This window comes from Arachis hypogaea, chromosome 14 (genome assembly GCF_003086295.3).
Source record: "Arachis hypogaea cultivar Tifrunner chromosome 14, arahy.Tifrunner.gnm2.J5K5, whole genome shotgun sequence".
Taxonomy (NCBI): domain Eukaryota; kingdom Viridiplantae; phylum Streptophyta; class Magnoliopsida; order Fabales; family Fabaceae; genus Arachis; species Arachis hypogaea.
The window spans coordinates 131,187,301-131,205,443 of record NC_092049.1 but is presented as its reverse complement, the minus strand read 5'-3'; the positions used below and the strand labels follow the sequence as shown (position 1 = coordinate 131,205,443).

At 34.7% G+C, this 18,143-nt stretch overlaps 1 protein-coding gene and 1 pseudogene across 2 annotated transcripts; one reads left to right on the top strand and one right to left on the bottom strand.

The window, feature by feature from the left end:
- The first annotated feature begins 257 nt into the window (after positions 1-257).
- LOC112744192 (C-terminal binding protein AN-like) lies at positions 258-5,597 on the top strand (annotated as a pseudogene).
- Positions 5,598-7,031: 1,434 nt separating this feature from the next.
- On the bottom strand, positions 7,032-14,250 carry LOC112744191 (uncharacterized). 2 transcript variants are annotated; one of them, XM_025793738.3, is made up of 10 exons: positions 13,110-14,250; positions 12,910-13,008; positions 12,536-12,732; positions 12,119-12,312; positions 11,877-11,982; positions 11,418-11,740; positions 9,968-10,306; positions 9,628-9,715; positions 7,999-9,534; positions 7,032-7,298 (listed from the first exon to the last, which is right to left on the bottom strand). In XM_025793738.3, the coding sequence occupies exons 1-10, from the start codon at positions 13,169-13,171 to the stop codon at positions 7,144-7,146; spliced, it is 3,099 nt and encodes a 1,032-aa protein (XP_025649523.1). In that variant the 5' UTR covers positions 13,172-14,250; the 3' UTR covers positions 7,032-7,143. The 2 variants fall into 2 exon arrangements, with proteins under 2 accessions (XP_025649523.1, XP_025649524.1); XM_025793739.3 differs by having other exon boundaries at positions 9,628-9,712; positions 13,110-14,236.
- Between the last annotated feature and the right edge of the window lie 3,893 nt (positions 14,251-18,143).

The window sequence follows — 18,143 nt, the reverse complement described above, 5'->3', positions numbered from 1 at the left end:
AAAAAGTTAATAATGTATATCATCATATTTTGGTTAAAAAAAAAAAAGAAAAGTCTCGTAAAAAATTTTGTAAATCAAGTTTCAATAGATGTAATCTATAGAATATAATAGATGTGTTAAATTTTTATAAATGAATCACTTTTTATATTTTCGTTTTATTGGTATTGTCATTGATATTTAATTATTTATAGAGCAATTGATGTTTATAAAGCCGCTACAAAGAGTAGAGAATTAGATTTTGTGTGTAAACCACCGTGATCCATCCTAGTTTATGATATGCGTTTCCATTTCTTCATAAATTTGAAATTTCTCAGTAGTTGTTTATGCTTTTTTTCTATTTTTCAGGTAAATCGCGATACAAAATAGCGATTTACATACATACAACTTTTGAATACCTTAATCATTTTTCATTTACTGAATTTGTATAATATTAATTTTTAAATTATTTAATTTTGTAAATTATCCTAAATTAGTTTTCACTTATTAGTTTGTAAAAAGCATTGACTTGAAATAAATAATAAAAAAAAAAAAAAAAAACGGGGACGACACTTTGATTTGGTGGTGATGAGGCTTGGCAGAAGTGGGCGATCTGCAGTGAAGCAAAGAGCAAAAAGTGAAGAGTAGAGAAAAGAGGAACGCAGCGAATCACAGAAACTGAGAGTTCGGAATTGTATGCTGCAATGCCTCATCGTAACAACCCTGCGCCACTTCCCTTAGTGGTCACCCTAAACTGCATCGAAGACTGCTCCATCGAGCTCGAATCCCTAACCGGCGTCGCCGCCGTCGAGCACGTCCCCCTCAGCCGCCTCTCCGACGGCAAGATCGAATCCGCCGCCGCTGTCCTCCTCCACTCCCTCGCCTACCTCCCACGCGCTGCCCAGCGCCGCCTCCGCCCCTACCACCTCCTCCTCTGCCTCGGCTCCTCCGACCGCGCCGTCGACTCCGCACTCGCCTCCGACCTCGGCCTCCGCCTCGTCCATGTCGACACCTCTAGAGCTGAGGAGATCGCTGACACTGTCATGGCCCTCTTCCTCGGCCTCCTCCGCCGCACTCACCTCCTCTCCCGCCACGCTCTCTCCGCCTCCGGCTGGCTCGGTTCCATTCAGCCGCTCTGCCGTGGTATGCGGCGCTGCCGAGGACTCGTACTTGGCATCGTTGGTAGATCTGCCTCCGCCCGGTCGCTTGCAACTCGCAGCTTGGCATTCAAGATGAGCGTGCTTTATTTCGATGTTCATCCGGTACCACCACCTCCGTCTTCTTCTTCAATTGCTGGTTTTCCTTTTTAAATTATATTTATTTGTTCTAAAAAAAGTGAATTGAAGGAATGTCCATATTTTGAAATTTTAACTGGTCAGTGGTGTTTCCTTCTGTGGATTTCATGCTTTCATTTAATAGGTTCGTATATTCTTCTTACATTTGATGCAATTGGTGTTTGGCAGCTAGGATTCATGATTGGGATGTTGATTTTAAGAAATGGTCGGTTTTTTTTACTCTGCTTTCTTAACACGAGGCTTTTGGTCTAGTTTGAGATCTCCTAGTTTGGATTTCATGGTGTAAATGTATTTGTGAGTGATGGAGAGTGGATTACGAGGAAGGTAGTACAATAGGTTCCTAGGAAGTAGGAAGGTTGAGGGAGATCTAGAAAAAGTGTAGAGAAAACTCTTAAGAGAGACTTAGAATTTAGCAGGACAATATGTCATTGATTCATGACTTCATGTTGTTGACCACCTGGTGGAACAAGACTTTGTCGCATATAATTATGAGTGACACTATTGGTGAATATGTGAAGATTATGATGCTTTTGTTTGAACATGAGACTTGGGTTTTGCATGATTGGTTATGCTGTTTAGTTTATTCATTTCCTAATGTTGTTATGCTGTTCCTTGACATTGTGAGATTAAGGTCCAACTTTGTTATAATTTTCATTGAACCTTCTTTACTCTGACTTTCAGCAATATTGTGAATGATATCTTTGCTTAGGATTCCTTGTGGGTTAGGGCTTTTGTTGCCTTAGCATACATGTCACAAACTCACATGTGCATATTACACAATTAAATAACTAGTATGCATAAAGTGACTGTTTACTTCTTGGCTTTTGCTGATGGGGATGACCAAGGATAAGGCTTGGATTTTGTTGTAGTCTTCCATTCTAGATGTGTATCAGAGTCTTATAATTTGCATCGTTTATTTCCTTGGAACATTGGTAATCAGTAGCAACCTAACATGACATGCACTTGGTACTACTATCCAACTCCCGTCCGTTGCAAGTACTAAGCCTGAACAGCACAATTGCTATTATTTTTGGCTAACTTTTTCCAGCACCTTGCACTTGCAGGGAAAAGGGAAAGTGAGCTTCCCTCCAGCAGCACGAAGAATGGATACTCTTCATGATTTACTTGCTGCGAGTGACCTTATATCACTCCATTGTGCTCTAACAAATGAAACAATGCAGATCATTAATGCTGAGTGTCTTCAACATGTAAAGCCTGGTATGTATACAATTATACATATTTTAGAGATATTTATTTGAATGTTAGTTATTATGTTTGAATAATCTTAATTATTGATGATATTCCGATATTTCAACAGGTGCTTTTCTTGTAAATACGGGTAGTAGTCAGCTTTTGGATGATTGTGCTGTAAAGCAGCTCTTGATTGATGGAACCTTAGCTGGATGTGCTTTGGATGGTGCAGAAGGGCCCCAGTGGATGGAAGCATGGGTATGGTAACTTTAGGTTTTGAATTCTTTAACTTTCAAGGTATTATAGGAATTTGTAAATGTCTAACCAGTTGAGTATTTTCTAACTTACGTATAATGTTTCAGAGGGTTGAACTTTAACGTCTGTCAAGTGAACATAATATTCTCTCTGGCCGCATAAAATATCATATCATATATTTTCTATATGAGGTGATATATGTTTGCTGTTTTTTTCACTATATCCATGTAGTTGCTGTTTGTGTTTCTTCTTGTGTTTGAAATAAGCAGCCTTTAACAAGTTGCCACCCTAGGCTGTCCAAAAACTGATGAAGAATAGAGTTATTATAAATGATAACAGTGATCTAGCATGTATGCAAGTTCTGGTCCAAAAACAGGACATTGTTCAAATTGATTTTGGCATTTGATAATTCTCTATCAGAGCAAAAATGAAGCAAATGAAAAACTGTATTCTGAAGATAAAGTGTAGGTTTTGCAAAAGTTGGTCAGCATAAATTGGATTAGCTACTTATAATGTATATTTCTCACTATCTGTTAGCATAGAATAGTAAAATATAATAATGAATGATGCTAACATCTATTGCATGTGTGCTTCAGGTTAAGGAGATGCCTAATGTGTTGATACTTCCTCGAAGTGCAGATTACAGTGAAGAAGTTTGGATGGAGATAAGGGAGAAAGCAATATCTATATTACAGACATTCTTCGTTGACGGGATTATTCCAAAGAGTGCCATGTCTGATGTGGAAGAAGAGAGTGAGGTGGATGATGAAAATGAACAATCTGATCAACAGTACAAATAAAATTCTCTACAGATTATTGTTAGAGAGCAACTAGATGAGGTTCAAGTAAGTCCAAGTCCTGAAACCTCCCAAAAGAAAGGAAGCATTCAAGTAAAAGAATCTTCATCCCAGAACCAGGTTTCAAGTTTGACTCAGAGTACATCCACTAGATCTGAAGGTAGGCGCAGCAGGTCTGGTAAAAAGGCCAAAAAGAGGCATACACGTCAGAAGTCCCAGCCAAAACCAGAAGATCCATCTGCACTGGAGAAAGAAGGCACATCTCAGAGAGACGATACTGCCATGAGTGGCACAGATCATGCCCTAAGTTCCAGCTCTGAAGATTCAAGAAGTAGAAAAACTCCAATAGAATCGTTGCAAGAAGCAACTGCCACTTCAGTTCTAGTGCCAAGCATGAGACTTAGCGGAAATTGTACTGAACTTTTAAGAGATGGATATGTCATAGCCCTTTATGCAAGGGATCGCCCAGCACTTCATGTATCAAGACAGAGAGTTAAAGGTGGTGGTTGGATTTTGGATTCAATGTCAAGTGTGTCAAAAAGAGACCCTGCTGCACAGTTCCTCATAATCTTCAGAAGCAAGGTTAGTTTTACAGAAATACACCCATCCAATCAGCTTGGTTCCAGCTTGCTACAAATAATAATTTAGAGCGGTGTATCCTGTCTTTACTTTTAGCTTTCTAGTTTTAATGCAAACTAGCTGATATCAGAGTGATGCATTTATTTCAGGACACAATTGGCTTGCGATCTCTTGCAGCTGGTGGAAAATTATTGCAGGTAACTGAATAGAATGCCAAAAGTTTCTTAATTTAAAAAATTGTGTGGACTCGACAGTTATGTTAATTACTAATTCTTTTATGCACTATATAGGCTACTCTAAATATTCTATTTCAGATAGTAGCTAGAGATTTTTATGCATGGTTCCTTCCCCAATCTATATTCACATTGCTAATGCAATGAGAGCATTTTAATTTGGTTACATGGATTCATTTGATTTTTCAGATAAATAGAAGAATGGAATTTGTATTTGCTAGTCATAGTTTTGATGTTTGGGAGAATTGGACGCTGGAAGGTTCCTTACAGGAATGTAGACTGGTGAACTGTAGAAATCAATCAGTAAGTTCTCTTTGTCATCTTATTATGTTGCTGTTCACAACATATTGGTATAATGGTACAAGAATCATATGTTTCCCCTTTAATTTCCTAGCTACTTCTGAAACAAACTTAATTGGCTGCATTTTACATTGAGGATTTCCAAAATAGTTATTTGATTTATTTCCTTTACAAACCTATCTTTTTATATTCTTTTCACATCCATATACAAGAGAATTTGTGTTGGTGAGGTCTAGAAGATATCTTAGTTCCAAGGGATCATTGTGTTTCTTGACTTTCCCTTTTCTTGCAAAACCTCATTGCAAACTCGATGCATTGGGAAAATTACTTGTCTTATATTTGGTGGTGTGGTTATGGAAGATATTGCCTTTGAATGAAGTCATCACTCCTTGACATCGCACTGTTCTAGTCAACCGTTACATTATAATACATTCATTTTGGTCTTTCATTATTTTATGCGTTATTTAAAGGGCTGTGATAATATTTAAGTTGGTGATTTGGTTCTTAAAATTTCTTCCGCCTGATTAGTTTATCTTCGTTGATACAAATCCATAGGCTGTTTTGGACGTGCGTGTTGAGATTTTGGCAACTGTAGGAGAAGATGGAGTAACTCGTTGGATTGAATAGACTGGTATGGTGAGTTTGAGCTTATTTCCTGTCTGGGTCTGTATTATTAAAAACAAGTGATGAGCTTCTAAATCTTTCCTGTGCCCAGCAGTATTTGATCTCCAAAAAGTTTCTTTATGGAAAGATTGGAATGTATTTGTAGTCTTAAGCAGACCTCTCTTGGTGATTTTTTCTTCTTCCCTTTCTTTTTTACTTCCTCCTCCTCCTCTTTCTCCTCCTTATTTTCTCTTTCCTTTTTTTTCTTTTTTTCTTTCTTTTTCTTTTTTGGGGTGATGTTATCATTGATTGAGGAAATCCATGAGATTATATTGAGTGTGATGAAATCTATGCCCTCATTGCCCTGACATGATGAGTATTTATTCTAATGTCGATCATCGAACTGTTTTTTAAATTATGAAGTTAAAAGTAGAAAATAAGAAAGGGGAAAAAAATTATTTTTGTTATGTTAATGTTATTATTATTATTATCATATAGGTATGATATTACATCCAGTATTTTTTTTAATGGATTGCATCATTTGTTTCCCGATAGGCTAACATTGTAAAATTCCGAACAAAAAATAAATAAAAACATGAACAAAGAATAATTTGGAAATCAAATATAATGAACATGAAACAATTTCTAAGATTATTCCATGTTCAATCGAATGGTTTAATAGACGTTATGTTATTATTACAAAGTAATATTTATTAAATATTTCTCAACATTATTATTTATATAATTAAAAAATACAATGAACAAAGAAAGAGAATTATTAGGAGATTATCAAAATTTATTGTTTTTGGTTCTCACTTAACAATTAATTTAATTTCTTTAATATAATTTCTTTAGTCTGGTAATTTAACAATATTTTATTCTATATTTTTAAACATTAATAAATAATTAATGGCTAAAAACAATAAATTCTGCTAGTCTTTTAGTATTTTCTCTTTTTAATTTAATATTTCTTAAATTAGAATGCAAGTCCTCTTCTTTCGACAACGAGTGGAGCCCTTTTTAATAGGTGGGGAGATTTCTACAATGAAAATTTATGCAGTGGATTTCGGATTCTCGCGTATAAAATGAGGTCATAAAGATTAGTATGCACTATGGAGTGCCTTTGCATGAGGAGACTCCTCTTGAAGTTGCTAGAGGCAAGTGTATGTATCAATAGAAAGTATGATCCGTAACAGATGAAGCAGCTTAGCTTGATTCCACTGTTTGTAGCACAACTGAAACGTTTTGATTTTAGATATGTCATTTCAACATTGTTACACTGTATTTAGTTGATATAAGACTGCAAAAGGACCGACTGATCACTCCTCTCAAAAGTTACATCCCCAGATCCTCAATTTATTTTCCCCTTACAGGAAATTTTCTTTTAGTCCCACTTAAAAAAATTTTAATAGAACACTTGATAATACCACTTGAAAAAAACATTGGGAAATTACATTCCCTACTCTCCCATGTGCAACAATAACACGTCAAAAATAGCAGAATCAAACATATGGACATCAAAAATAGTAGAATCAAACATGTGGATGAAAAAGGTTAACATATTTTCTCAATTTCAACTATTTTATTTTAGGGTTAACATGCCACATGAAGCACTCTTAAGGTTTACCTCATCAATTTAGTTAAATATCACATCTGGTTTTTAATCTGAAACCCTAGTATTGGAAAGATCCTTGATCTTTTGTGTCGCCACAAAAGAGGCAGCAAATTCAAATCCTAGCAAAAACATTCCAATTAATGAGAATTTACTACTTTAAAAAATAAAAAGTGAAAGCCAACTAATCTGCAAAAGAAAAGGATGATATTGAAAACCCATATTTCATGCATGAGTTATAGATGAGCCACAACACGGGGAGAATACAATTGTAGTATACACATCAACAATGATAAAATACACTATCTATACCCAAAACCCAAGTCTAGCTCTTGACCATACATTCCCCCCTGGCTATGCCCCGAAGCATGGATTGGCTTTGAGTTTGTCCTCAGCTCCATCTCGAAAAGCCTCTGAAGTGCTTCTGGATGATTTCTACCACCACCTACTTCTGGCGCTGATAACAATAGTCCAAAAGGAAAAAGAAAGTCAGGATTGAGAACACAGCAAGAGACTAAAATGATACTTTGGATCATGGGATCCTATAATTGGTAGATGTTTGCCGCAGCAAATCTGGTGTCTTTGACATTTTTGCAAAATAGGTTGAGAGCAATATGCAAGATAACTTTTGTGCATAAATCAAAGGGAACAGTTCAAAACGAAAATATGGCGGATTAGGGAATGGATCCTCTCAATTTTTTCTCTCAATTGATGTTGTAAAGTGTGATCTTTCACCATACATTTTTTAAGTGGGATCAAAAGAAAACATGTAAAAAGATATTGTATGGTAAAAGACGACACTTTATGACATCAACTCAGAAAATTTGAGAGGATCCATTCCCAGTGTATGCCATTTGATTGAGGCAAGGATGATTCAATAACACCTTTAGCCATCAAGCCCAACAAAAAACACATGCAAGAACAATAAAATTACATCAACCTGTAGATAATCATGCATGCAAATAAATAATTCACATGTAACAATTATATCAAATCATGAAAACAGATTATTCCAAATTAAAAAGAAAAAAAAAACAAAGATCCATAATTCACAATCATCCAAATAAGTTAGGGCGTGTGAAATATTCTGACCACTGAAATCTGCGACAATCATACAACAGAGAAGCATGATACTAAAGCACATAAAATGGAAATACCTTGCACTTGCATTCCAGGGCCAAAATTAGGATGCTGGTGACCACTAAATGGGATGCCTTGCATTGGGTTCGGTTCCTGCATAAAACCAGTCATGGGGTTGCTTGCATGAGGAGGCATTGGCCCACCCCTCGGGAATCCTCTTAATAAATGAGGGGGAAGGTTCCCCTGCATCTGCATCTGTTGAAGCATTGAGTGCTGAGCATGATCAAACCCAGGATTTGGTTGATGGAAAGGAGGACCAAGCATATTTCCAGGAAATTGATGATTTGGTGGAGAGTCGTGACGAACCATGCCCTCGGGAGTTCCAAGCTTCATATAAGAACTAATATGGGGACGATGAGAATCCATTTGATTGAACATTGGACCCATGTGATTCATCTGAGGGGGATGCAGCTGTGGAGTTCTTTGGACATTAAGATTATACGGAAGCCCGGGCTCCCTCATATCATAAGGACCGGGAGGGTATGGTAGACCTTCTTGATTTCTCACAAGTCGTTCATCTCTAAATCCAGGATTCAGAGCAGCCAGCTTTCGGGTAATGTCAATAGATGTGTCTTGGGATAAATCTGTTTTAACTGAATTTCCAGCAGACAAAAAGTTTCGAAGAGGATCACCAACTGAAAGCAAGCTGTCTTCTTCAGGAAGGTGAAAATCACGACGCCGATTGAAACCACTGATATTGGAAGTCTCATTTTCAAGTAGCAAAGGATTAAGATCTCTCTGGGAATCACCATAACCTAACCATTGCTCCTCTAATCTACTTGATTTTGGTTGATGAGATTTTTCTGAAGTAACACCACTTCCATGCCTGGCCAGATGTTCACCTGAAGAAGTGTGAATAGTGTCTGAGGCAGGAAAAGGAAATAACATCGAGTCTGAAACATCACCCCCTGCAGATCCAACTGAACCCCTTTGAACAGAAACAGGTGCACCAACTGATTGCAACTCCTTCATAAAAGCTGTCCCAAAAAGGGTTTCCAGGGTCAATGTCTTTGATGAACTGGAAACATCTGCATTTGCTTCTAGTGGATTATCAATAACGTTGCCAGCAGTGGCTACTTCGGGATTGAGCACCTTGTCGTTAGAATCTAGAATGGATGAGAGTTCCACATCTTTATGTGAGGTTCCTTTCTGTAACAAAGAAAGGAGGTGGTGGGATGCATGATTATCTATATTTGGAGTTGACGGCTCCGTCTTTACATCAAAATCTTTGTCCTGCATGGGCTGCTTACTAGACGAGCCATTCTCACCAACTTGTGACAAAATTGATTGTTCTAGATCTTCACAAGTAAGAACCGCTGGTACAACCTCGGTTTTCTCACTCTTGTAAAATTGTTCAGAGTTACTAATATTGGCATGTGCTACACTTGATGCCAAGTGCTCACCAACAGGTTCAAGATTTTGTGAAGGGAAATTAGGTGTAGTGTGCTGGGTTGCTGTCACATTAGGCATCTGCAAACCGCCTTTTTCACCACCAACAATAAGTGATAGCAAGTCATTTGGCCTATGCGTCAAGTCATCTGCTGACTTCTTTTCTGCACCATGTTGTGTGGAGAGTTAGACAATAATCCGACATGAAGTCAAATAGTGCGAATTGATAGTATTGATGCACTAAATCACCATCGTACCTGTACCTTCTTCAACAAACCAATGAGCAAACTTCGAAGATTGGAAGGTGTTTGGACTCCAAGGCTCATCTGCTTTAGCATCAGGCTGCTACAAGAGCATAAATAGTAAAATCCACATTATTGTTACAAAACAACAGCAGAAATATAAGACTTGTAGAAATCATAATATCTCTAACCTACTAGGTATAATAATCATTTTCAATGAAATGTCTGCCAATTGTGGCTTCTCAAATGTATGTAAACCCAATCACACAGAAGAGTAGTTCATTGACAGATCACAAGTTCAGTGAAAGCTTTCTTGAGATTACTGATATGGAATTCGAGTAAGTGCCACAATTACCTCAATAATACTAGTTGGTTTTCCACTGTTTAATGTTGAAGTATTGCCACCGAAAAGCTTGAATAGGATAGAATTTGAGTTTTCTTGATCAAAACCTCCTGCAGCCTCCTTTCCTTTTACGTCAGCATTAATCTGAATAAATTCACTATCCTCTGATGATTCCAAAGCTTCAGAAAGAGCAGATCTCTTCCTCACTTGATCACCCATTCCAAGTTTAATGCCTGGAGTATCCACAGCCGATAAATCTGCTTCCTTCACCGATAATGCTTCTTCTATGTTTTCAGAATTCATATTGAATGTATGACTACCATTTGTATCCCCAGGCTCAGGCGGCCCAACCTAGTAAGCACCAGAAGAATCAACAGAGTATAAAAAGAAAGCCTAGAAGAATGACATATTTTCGTGATTAAAACACATTAAAGTGCACTTCAAACATATAACAAGCAAAAGAACAAATCATTTGGTATCAACATTCTAATCTGATACCATTTGAACTAGTGACATCGGATTCAATGTGAATTATTAAAAATTTAGGAAGACATTATGCCATCCTTTCAGTTTAAATTGATTCCTAATATTACTAACTTTATCTTCATGGGGAGAAATGAACATTCGGTACTTGAATATTATACATTTCAGTGAAGGATGGTTTTGAAAAAACAAATCACAATCTAGAATCTTCTAACCAACTCTAGTTAAATGATGTTAGTGACAATAAGTCAAATTACAGTTCACTACCCCAAAGCATCTCCTTAATTCTATAAACAATTGAACATTTTATTGCTCTCCATAGACTCCATGAGATTCCCTAATGAATTGTCTCCTAAGGATTAGACCTGAAACCAACAACGTGCATGTGCTCGCTGAGGTTCCAGACTCAGATTTTATTTGTCTTGAAATTCCCAGCATAAAAGAAACATGTCTCCTGGACCCAGTCACCTTTTGCTTTTAAAATAAAAAATAAACATCACAAGACTTGGATCACTCTCCAAACACTCATCCACACACTAAAATTATACGACACAAAACACCAATAGGATAAATTATAAATTTTAAATTATCAGAGAGGAATAATGATTTAAAATTATAAAAAACTCATCTTGAGGCAAGTAAAAAATTTATTTATATAGTATGGTTTTCACTTTTAGATCTATACAGGCCTAAAGAAGGTTCAAGTAAATACATAAAATATCTTATACAGAAAATCATGGCTACTTTAGAAGTATTCAGGCCTCATAACTCTGAACAATAACAGAAAATCAGAAATTCCCTCCACAGACATAAAATTTGTACAATAATGGCTAGTTAGACTGGAGAGGAAGTTGCATGCCTAATTCAATACTTTAAGCAACTAAGACTTGAACTTAGGATTTGAAAATGACAGCATTTTAAGATTAATTATGCATCAAAAACCATGAATAAGATACAAGCCAAAAATGCAACTATCTACCTCTGTTGCGCAAATGTTAGATGATGTTTTGGTGACTGAATTCCTTTCCAACATTGCGCCTCCAAAACCAGGGGGAACAAAACCAGGGGGTACAAGTGGTCTAGCAGCTGAAGGAGCATGTGAAACAGAAGATTTCTCATCATTGCTTAATGCTGATAGATTTGCAGCAGGCTCCACTGACTCATCATTTCTATTAGTTAGCTTTTTCTCATCATCATCTAGAAGTGAATTGATGTCAAATTCATCCTTACTCTTGCCTGGGTTCAGCTTATTCTTTTCTTGGAAAGATTTCTGCTGTTCCTTTCGCATCAATTCAAATGAAGCTGGCAAGAAAGTTGTCATCCAGTTAGTTAAATCGATAAGGAAAAACTTACGAGTGACCCCAAGTATAACGATAAACATAAATAGTGAGAACAAATATTGCCTCTGCCACAATATCTTCCAAAAGAAAGTCGTTACCTCTCCTCTTTCTTTCCTCTTCCACCCTGTCCTCACTCGTACATTCCAAAGAACCGAAAGTTTCATCATTATAAGAGTCATTAGTCTCCCTCCGAGAGTGTGGTGCCTGAAGGCATCCAAAGCCAAAAGATGAACCAGACACACGATATCAATTCTCTTGTGCGCAGCTCCACCGAATGAAATGAAAATCATTCTCAAGAGTTGATACTTATGTTGTTTAAGATATAACAACTGTAACTAACCTTATAGGGACGTGGGGGGTGATAAGGCTCATTAGATCGATTTAGCTGGTGGCTGTCATTAGCTCGAAACTTGGAAGCAGACAACCCAGGTGAATACCCAGTAGGTCTTGGAAAAGAGCCACTACCAAGAAGTCCATCATGCTCAGGGCTTTGCCATGATCTGCGAGATTGGTTGCCAAAACGTTTTCCAGAATCTATAAATTGACATGAAAATGAAGTACATCAACATAATACAAATACAACAAAAACAACAACAACAACAACAATAATAATAATAATAAAGAAATCTTCTTACAGAAACAGATTTAAAATAGCCTTCTATATCAGTCTAAATGGTTGAGATTTGTTAGGGCAGTTGTGGATTCCTTTACTAAATAAATGAGTATTCTATTCTTATTAATCAACTATAGAGCAAACCTGAATCCCATTCAGATTGAGAATCACTATCTTTGTCAGACCGTCCCGAAGAACGAGATTCCCATTTTCCATGGACCCCGCGCGAAAAACTATCACTTCGAGTGGGAGGGGATGAACTGTATTCATTTCGTCTGAAACTATGCATTGACAAACCACCAGTACTTCTCTGTCGTTCTTGGGGTGCATCTTCAAACTCACTGTTTAAACAAAGGGGCATAGATCAAAAACAAAAACAAAGCCTAACACAATAATGGAAGAGCACCAATCACCAAAAAAGGGTATATAAGACAACATAAAGAAGCAAAAAAAGATGTAGCATTCCGGCATTCGCTTTTCAAATTAAAAATTGGACAATGTGGTGTCGCAGAATTTACCTTAGAAGTGACCGATCAAATCCACTAGGCAACTCTCTGCAGACATCCAATCCACTGAGTGATAACATAAATTCTCGAGTGTATGTTATTTTCCCCTTCCTGAACCACCAAACAAGATGAGTGTCTCATCATGACCATAATTTGATGAAACAAGTTACAATAAAGCAGAAATACTTATCAACAAAGGAAGAAAATTTTACTTCTGCAATCCATGATCAGTTGCATGATCCAACAAGATTTTATCTTCACTTTCAATGCTCATTTTTTTCTCTCCAAGCAAGAGCTACGCCAAACGAAGCAGACGAACAATGCCAACTACCTCAAACTGATGAACAATGCAAAACTATCAACTACCAAGAAGTACACTAGTCACTACCCATCACTTATCCAATTCAATAACACAATCTCACACTCATTGAGAACCCAAACTATAAAATCTACCAAAAACTCTTATGCTCCCAACTCCAACACCAGCACCAACACTAAAACAGAGTTAAGTACAAAGATTAATCAAACGTAACTATTGTTCTTCTAGTGCAAGCACAAGGTCAATCCTAGCTAATCCATATAACCCACTTATACAACCCTGAAATGGAAAAATTCTCAAATCTACCAAACCTGGACCTGAGAACTTATATATACAATCACAAGCAGAACAATTCCCCACTCACTGATCCAGCTCAATCAACAAGACCTATCATCCATAACCCTCCCAAGCTTCCTCCTTTACGAAAGATTACCAATATCCATCACCTAAAAAGCCGTGAAAAGGAAAAGAAAACACTCAACCTACAACAAAATCCGCGAACCAAAGAGATTCAATCTATGTGCATATACACACGTTAATCGCCTCTTTGAGCAAAATCAACACAAAAAAGAAAAAGAAAAAAGAAAAAAAAAACTACAGGTTTTTTTTATTGGAGGAAGAGATTCGATTCAAAAACTCGTGGAATACCCATGAATTCTGAACTCCGAGAAATTTGTGCCTAATCTAATTGCTCCGCCATGGGAAATGGAAAACAAAAACAAAAAAAAAGGACACAATTTAGGGTTTTGATTCTTTTTTCTTTTCAGAGAAATTATGCGGATCTAAGGTGTGAAATAATGTGAATCGATGAAGGTGAAGTGTGCGAAAAATTTTTTGGGGTTTTGCAGTGATGGATCGCGAAAGAGGAAGAGGGAGTAAAAAAAAGAGCAGAGGGATTTGAAGAAAGAGAAAGGTGTTTGTTAAATTAGTTTTTTTTCTTTTTGGTTTTCTACGCGCTTGGATTCTTCGCTCTCTGTATCTCCCTGATTTGCTATGCCTATTTTTACAGTCTCTTTCTTCAAATGGAATGGATTAATCTGTTAGATTAATTGATTACTAATTAATTAATGTAATTAATACTACATAAATTAGTAAAAATATAAATTTTAACTAGTTCTAAAAATACATATTAAAATTAAAAATTAAAAAATTATTAAAAATACAAAAAAAATTAAATTTTTAATACATTTATATTATAGTTATTAGTCACTAAAAAAAAATATTATAGTTATTAAAAAATTAAAAGTTTTTACTTTTCACTAATATAATAATAAAAAATTTTATTTTTGATGAATTATCGGAATAAAAAACTTTATACAAAACTAACTATATTTTATATGAACTGTATCTACAGTTATCCAAATAATTTTATATTTATCAGTTTATCAAAATTAAATTTAAAATAATACAAGATTCATTTTAGTTACATAATAAAGAATTGAATAATATATTTTTTTTAATATTTAATATTTAAAATAAATTCTAATGTTGCGTTTAATGTTTAAATCGTCTTATCTTAATTCTTAACATTTTAAAATCGTTTTAATGTTGTTATATGTTAGTAATTTGTTAATAGAACTAACGATATAATAATATTGAGATAATTTTAAAATGTTAGGGAGTTAAATAGGACAAAATTTTGAACAACAAAAATGATACATTATTTTTCGAAGAATTAACAAATAAAGTAAAATGAATTTTAACAAAATAAATTTTATTACGAATTTAAAATTTTTACTCATGCTTATAAATGGTTATATAAATTTCTAGAAAAAAAATATATTGTACATATACAATAAAGTATAAATTATACTTTTTGTTTTTGATATATCGAACATTTTTAATATTTTATTTTATTTTATTTTATTTTTAACATTTAAAAAAAATTTCAATAATTTTATTTTTTTACTATAGATAATGATTTAATTTATTTTTTAATTTTGTTTTTAATCAAAAATAAATTTATTTAAAATGAAAGTAATGTGATTAAGAGTAAAATTGAAAAAAATAAATTTATTTAAAATAAAAGTAATGTCACTAAGAGTAATTTATTTAGATGTGATTAAAAAATAATTGAATAATTATCTACCATAAAAAATTGATATTGTTGAATGATAAAATTAAAATTTAATTAAATTAAATATTAAAGAAGTTAGGTAAATTAAAGACAGAAAAGTATAATTTATACTTTATTGTATATATATTATTTTTTTTGTAAGTTTATGTACTAGCCATTTTACAAGTATTCCATAATGAATAAAAATCTGAGTAAAACTGAAAAAAAATTTATTTAGAATGAAAGTAATGTGATTAAGAATAATTTAGATATAATTAAAAAATAATGAAATAACTATGTACCATAAAAAATAATATTATTGAATTTATTTTAAAATTAAAAATAAAATTTATTTAAATTAAATATTAAAATAATTTGATATACTAGAGACAAAAATGTATAATTAGTCTTTATTATTTAGATCGAAGAGGATTATGGATTGGAAAAGAAGTTTATTGTTCTCAGGTGGCAGGCACACGCTATTGAGAGCAGTGAGAGAAGCGATTCCTATTTACACACTCTCTTGTTTCAAGCTCCCAAACACGCTGTTAACTGAGATTCATAGCATGCTTTCGCAATTTTGGTAGGGTCAAAAAGGCGCAGAACGAATAATGGTTTGGATTAAATGGGACACAATGACGAGACCAAAGAAAGATGGAGGGTTGGGGATCAAAGATCGAAGGGCACAAAATTTGGTCTTATTGGGTAAGTAATGTTGGCGTCTAATAAAATACCATAATTCTACACTGTCAAGAATGTTCAAAGCTAAATATTTCAGATATACAGATTTCTTACATGCAGAGATAGAAAGCATATCATCGTGGGGTTGGAGAAGTGTTCTTGAAAGGCGCAAGGTGATTGAGAAATGCTTGTTATGGAAAATAAGGTCTGGTGCTAATGTCCGCATCTTCCATGATCCATGGCTCCTACCACCATTGCCCTTTAATGTCCATCAAGCTGCAGTCACAATCCCACCGAATCTGCAAGTGTATTATGTTAGTGCGCTACTAAATCCTGATAGAAGCTGGAACAGAAACTTGATTGAGTCAATTTTTTCAATTGATATATGCAATAAATTTTTTTCCATCAAACCAACAGAGGATGAAGTTAATTGGTGCTGGACAAAATCTGGTATATACGAAGTTGGATCAGGATACAAACTTGCTTATGGGTTCTTTCATTCTCGTACTTCATTGATGCCTCAGAACATACAGAACAATAGAGTATGGAATAGCATTTGGGAATTGAAATTACCTCATAAAATTAAGATTTTTTTATGGAAGAGTCTTCATGAAAAGCTTCCGGTTTTGCAACAAATCTATAGCCGATTTGCATCCACCCCCGCCACTTGCCCAAGATGTATGCTGAAAGATGAATCAATTTTTCATGCCTTGTTCCAATGCCCTCTGTCTTCAATAATTTGGAGTCTAAACTTAATAACCCCTGACTTATGGCAGATAGAAGAGGAGACCTTCATCAATTGGTGGCAACGGGCCTTATCTTGGGCAGCAACTCAAATGAAGGTAGACAAAAGATCCTCTTCATCGCGGCGCTGTGTTGGAGCACTTGAAAAGTTAGGAATAGATATGTCTTTGAGAAGCTAATAAGCCCAGCGCCGAAGATAGTGCAAGAAGCTAGCAGCGTGAACTCAATAGCCATATCTAATGAATGCTAATAATTTCTCTTTATTCTTACTTTACTCTTTCTTAAATTATTTGTGTTCCAATCACATTTGGTGATAATTGAGAATACCCAACTTCTTTTGTACTTCCTTATGAAAACATTATTATTTTATAATAATAAAATAATATCTATCTTTTGAGAAAAAAAAAAAGATCGTTCCTAAGGTTGAATTTTATTTTAAAATCGTTATTCCTTCGAACAAAAGTACCTTTTTTTTCTAGTCACCATCATTCTCAGTTCTCCAAATTTTTTCTTCTTAACTGCCTCCACCCTTCCCAACCCCAACATAGAATAACAACGCAACAACGGTAACAACTTCCGGTGAAGGCGACGATGACTTAGCTCCCCTTCTATTTTTTCACTTGTAATCTACAAATTTCAAAGAAACATCCATCGGTACAATAATTAACACTACCAACAAACCCATTTTGAAACAAAATTTCTCCTCCAAATACATTCAACAACAATAATTTATTTATTTTGATTAACATAACTCAAACTAAAATTCGTAAAATAGATAGATATTTAAAGTAGGAGGGAGCAAGATTGAAAGAGCAAGAATGACAGATCTATTATTCCAATCCTCATCTCTGCCGCTTCTTTTTAACCATCCTCTACCAGACTACCACACAATTAACACACACATAGAGAGAAAGTAGAGAATAAAGAGAAAAAAAGAAGAAGAGGAAATAGAGAAGAACAAAAATAAGAAAGAAAGAGAAAAAGAGAAAAGAGCCAACGCTGAAAAGAGAAGAAACAAAAAGAACACTGTGATAGATAAGATGTGAATAGGAAAAAAGAATAAAAAAGTTGGAAGAGGGAGAAACGACTTCACTTGTGAGTATGAGAGAGAGAGAATTTAATGTTATGGACGATTTTGAACACACAAAAAAAAAAACTAGAAACGATTTTTATTTTTAGCTTAAACCATAGAAACTAAAATTATAATTAACCCTAATTTATACTTTAAAGTATATGTATCATGTTCTTTTTTACAAAAAAAAAAAACTTATTTACTAATTATTTTACAAGTATTATATGATAAGTAAAAATATTGAATAAGTAAAAAATACTAGTTATTTTACAAATATTTTTCTTGATTGTTAATTCTTTTAAGAGAAATGTATCATTTTTGCCTCTAACGTTTTCATTTTATTTAAGTCTTCAATGTTTTAAAATCGTCTTAAT

Bases quoted from the DNA above. Each gene is read 5' to 3' on its own strand.
- LOC112744191 (XM_025793738.3), bottom strand. From the start codon at position 13,171: ATGAGCATTGAAAGTGAAGATAAAATCTTGTTGGATCATGCAACTGAT. The intron at 9,716-9,967 runs GTAATTGTGGCA...ATGCTCTTGTAG, and splicing joins AACCAACTAGTATTATTGAG to CAGCCTGATGCTAAAGCAGA. The intron at 7,299-7,998 runs GTATTTCCATTT...TATTGTTATCAG, and splicing joins CCCTGGAATGCAAGTGCAAG to CGCCAGAAGTAGGTGGTGGT.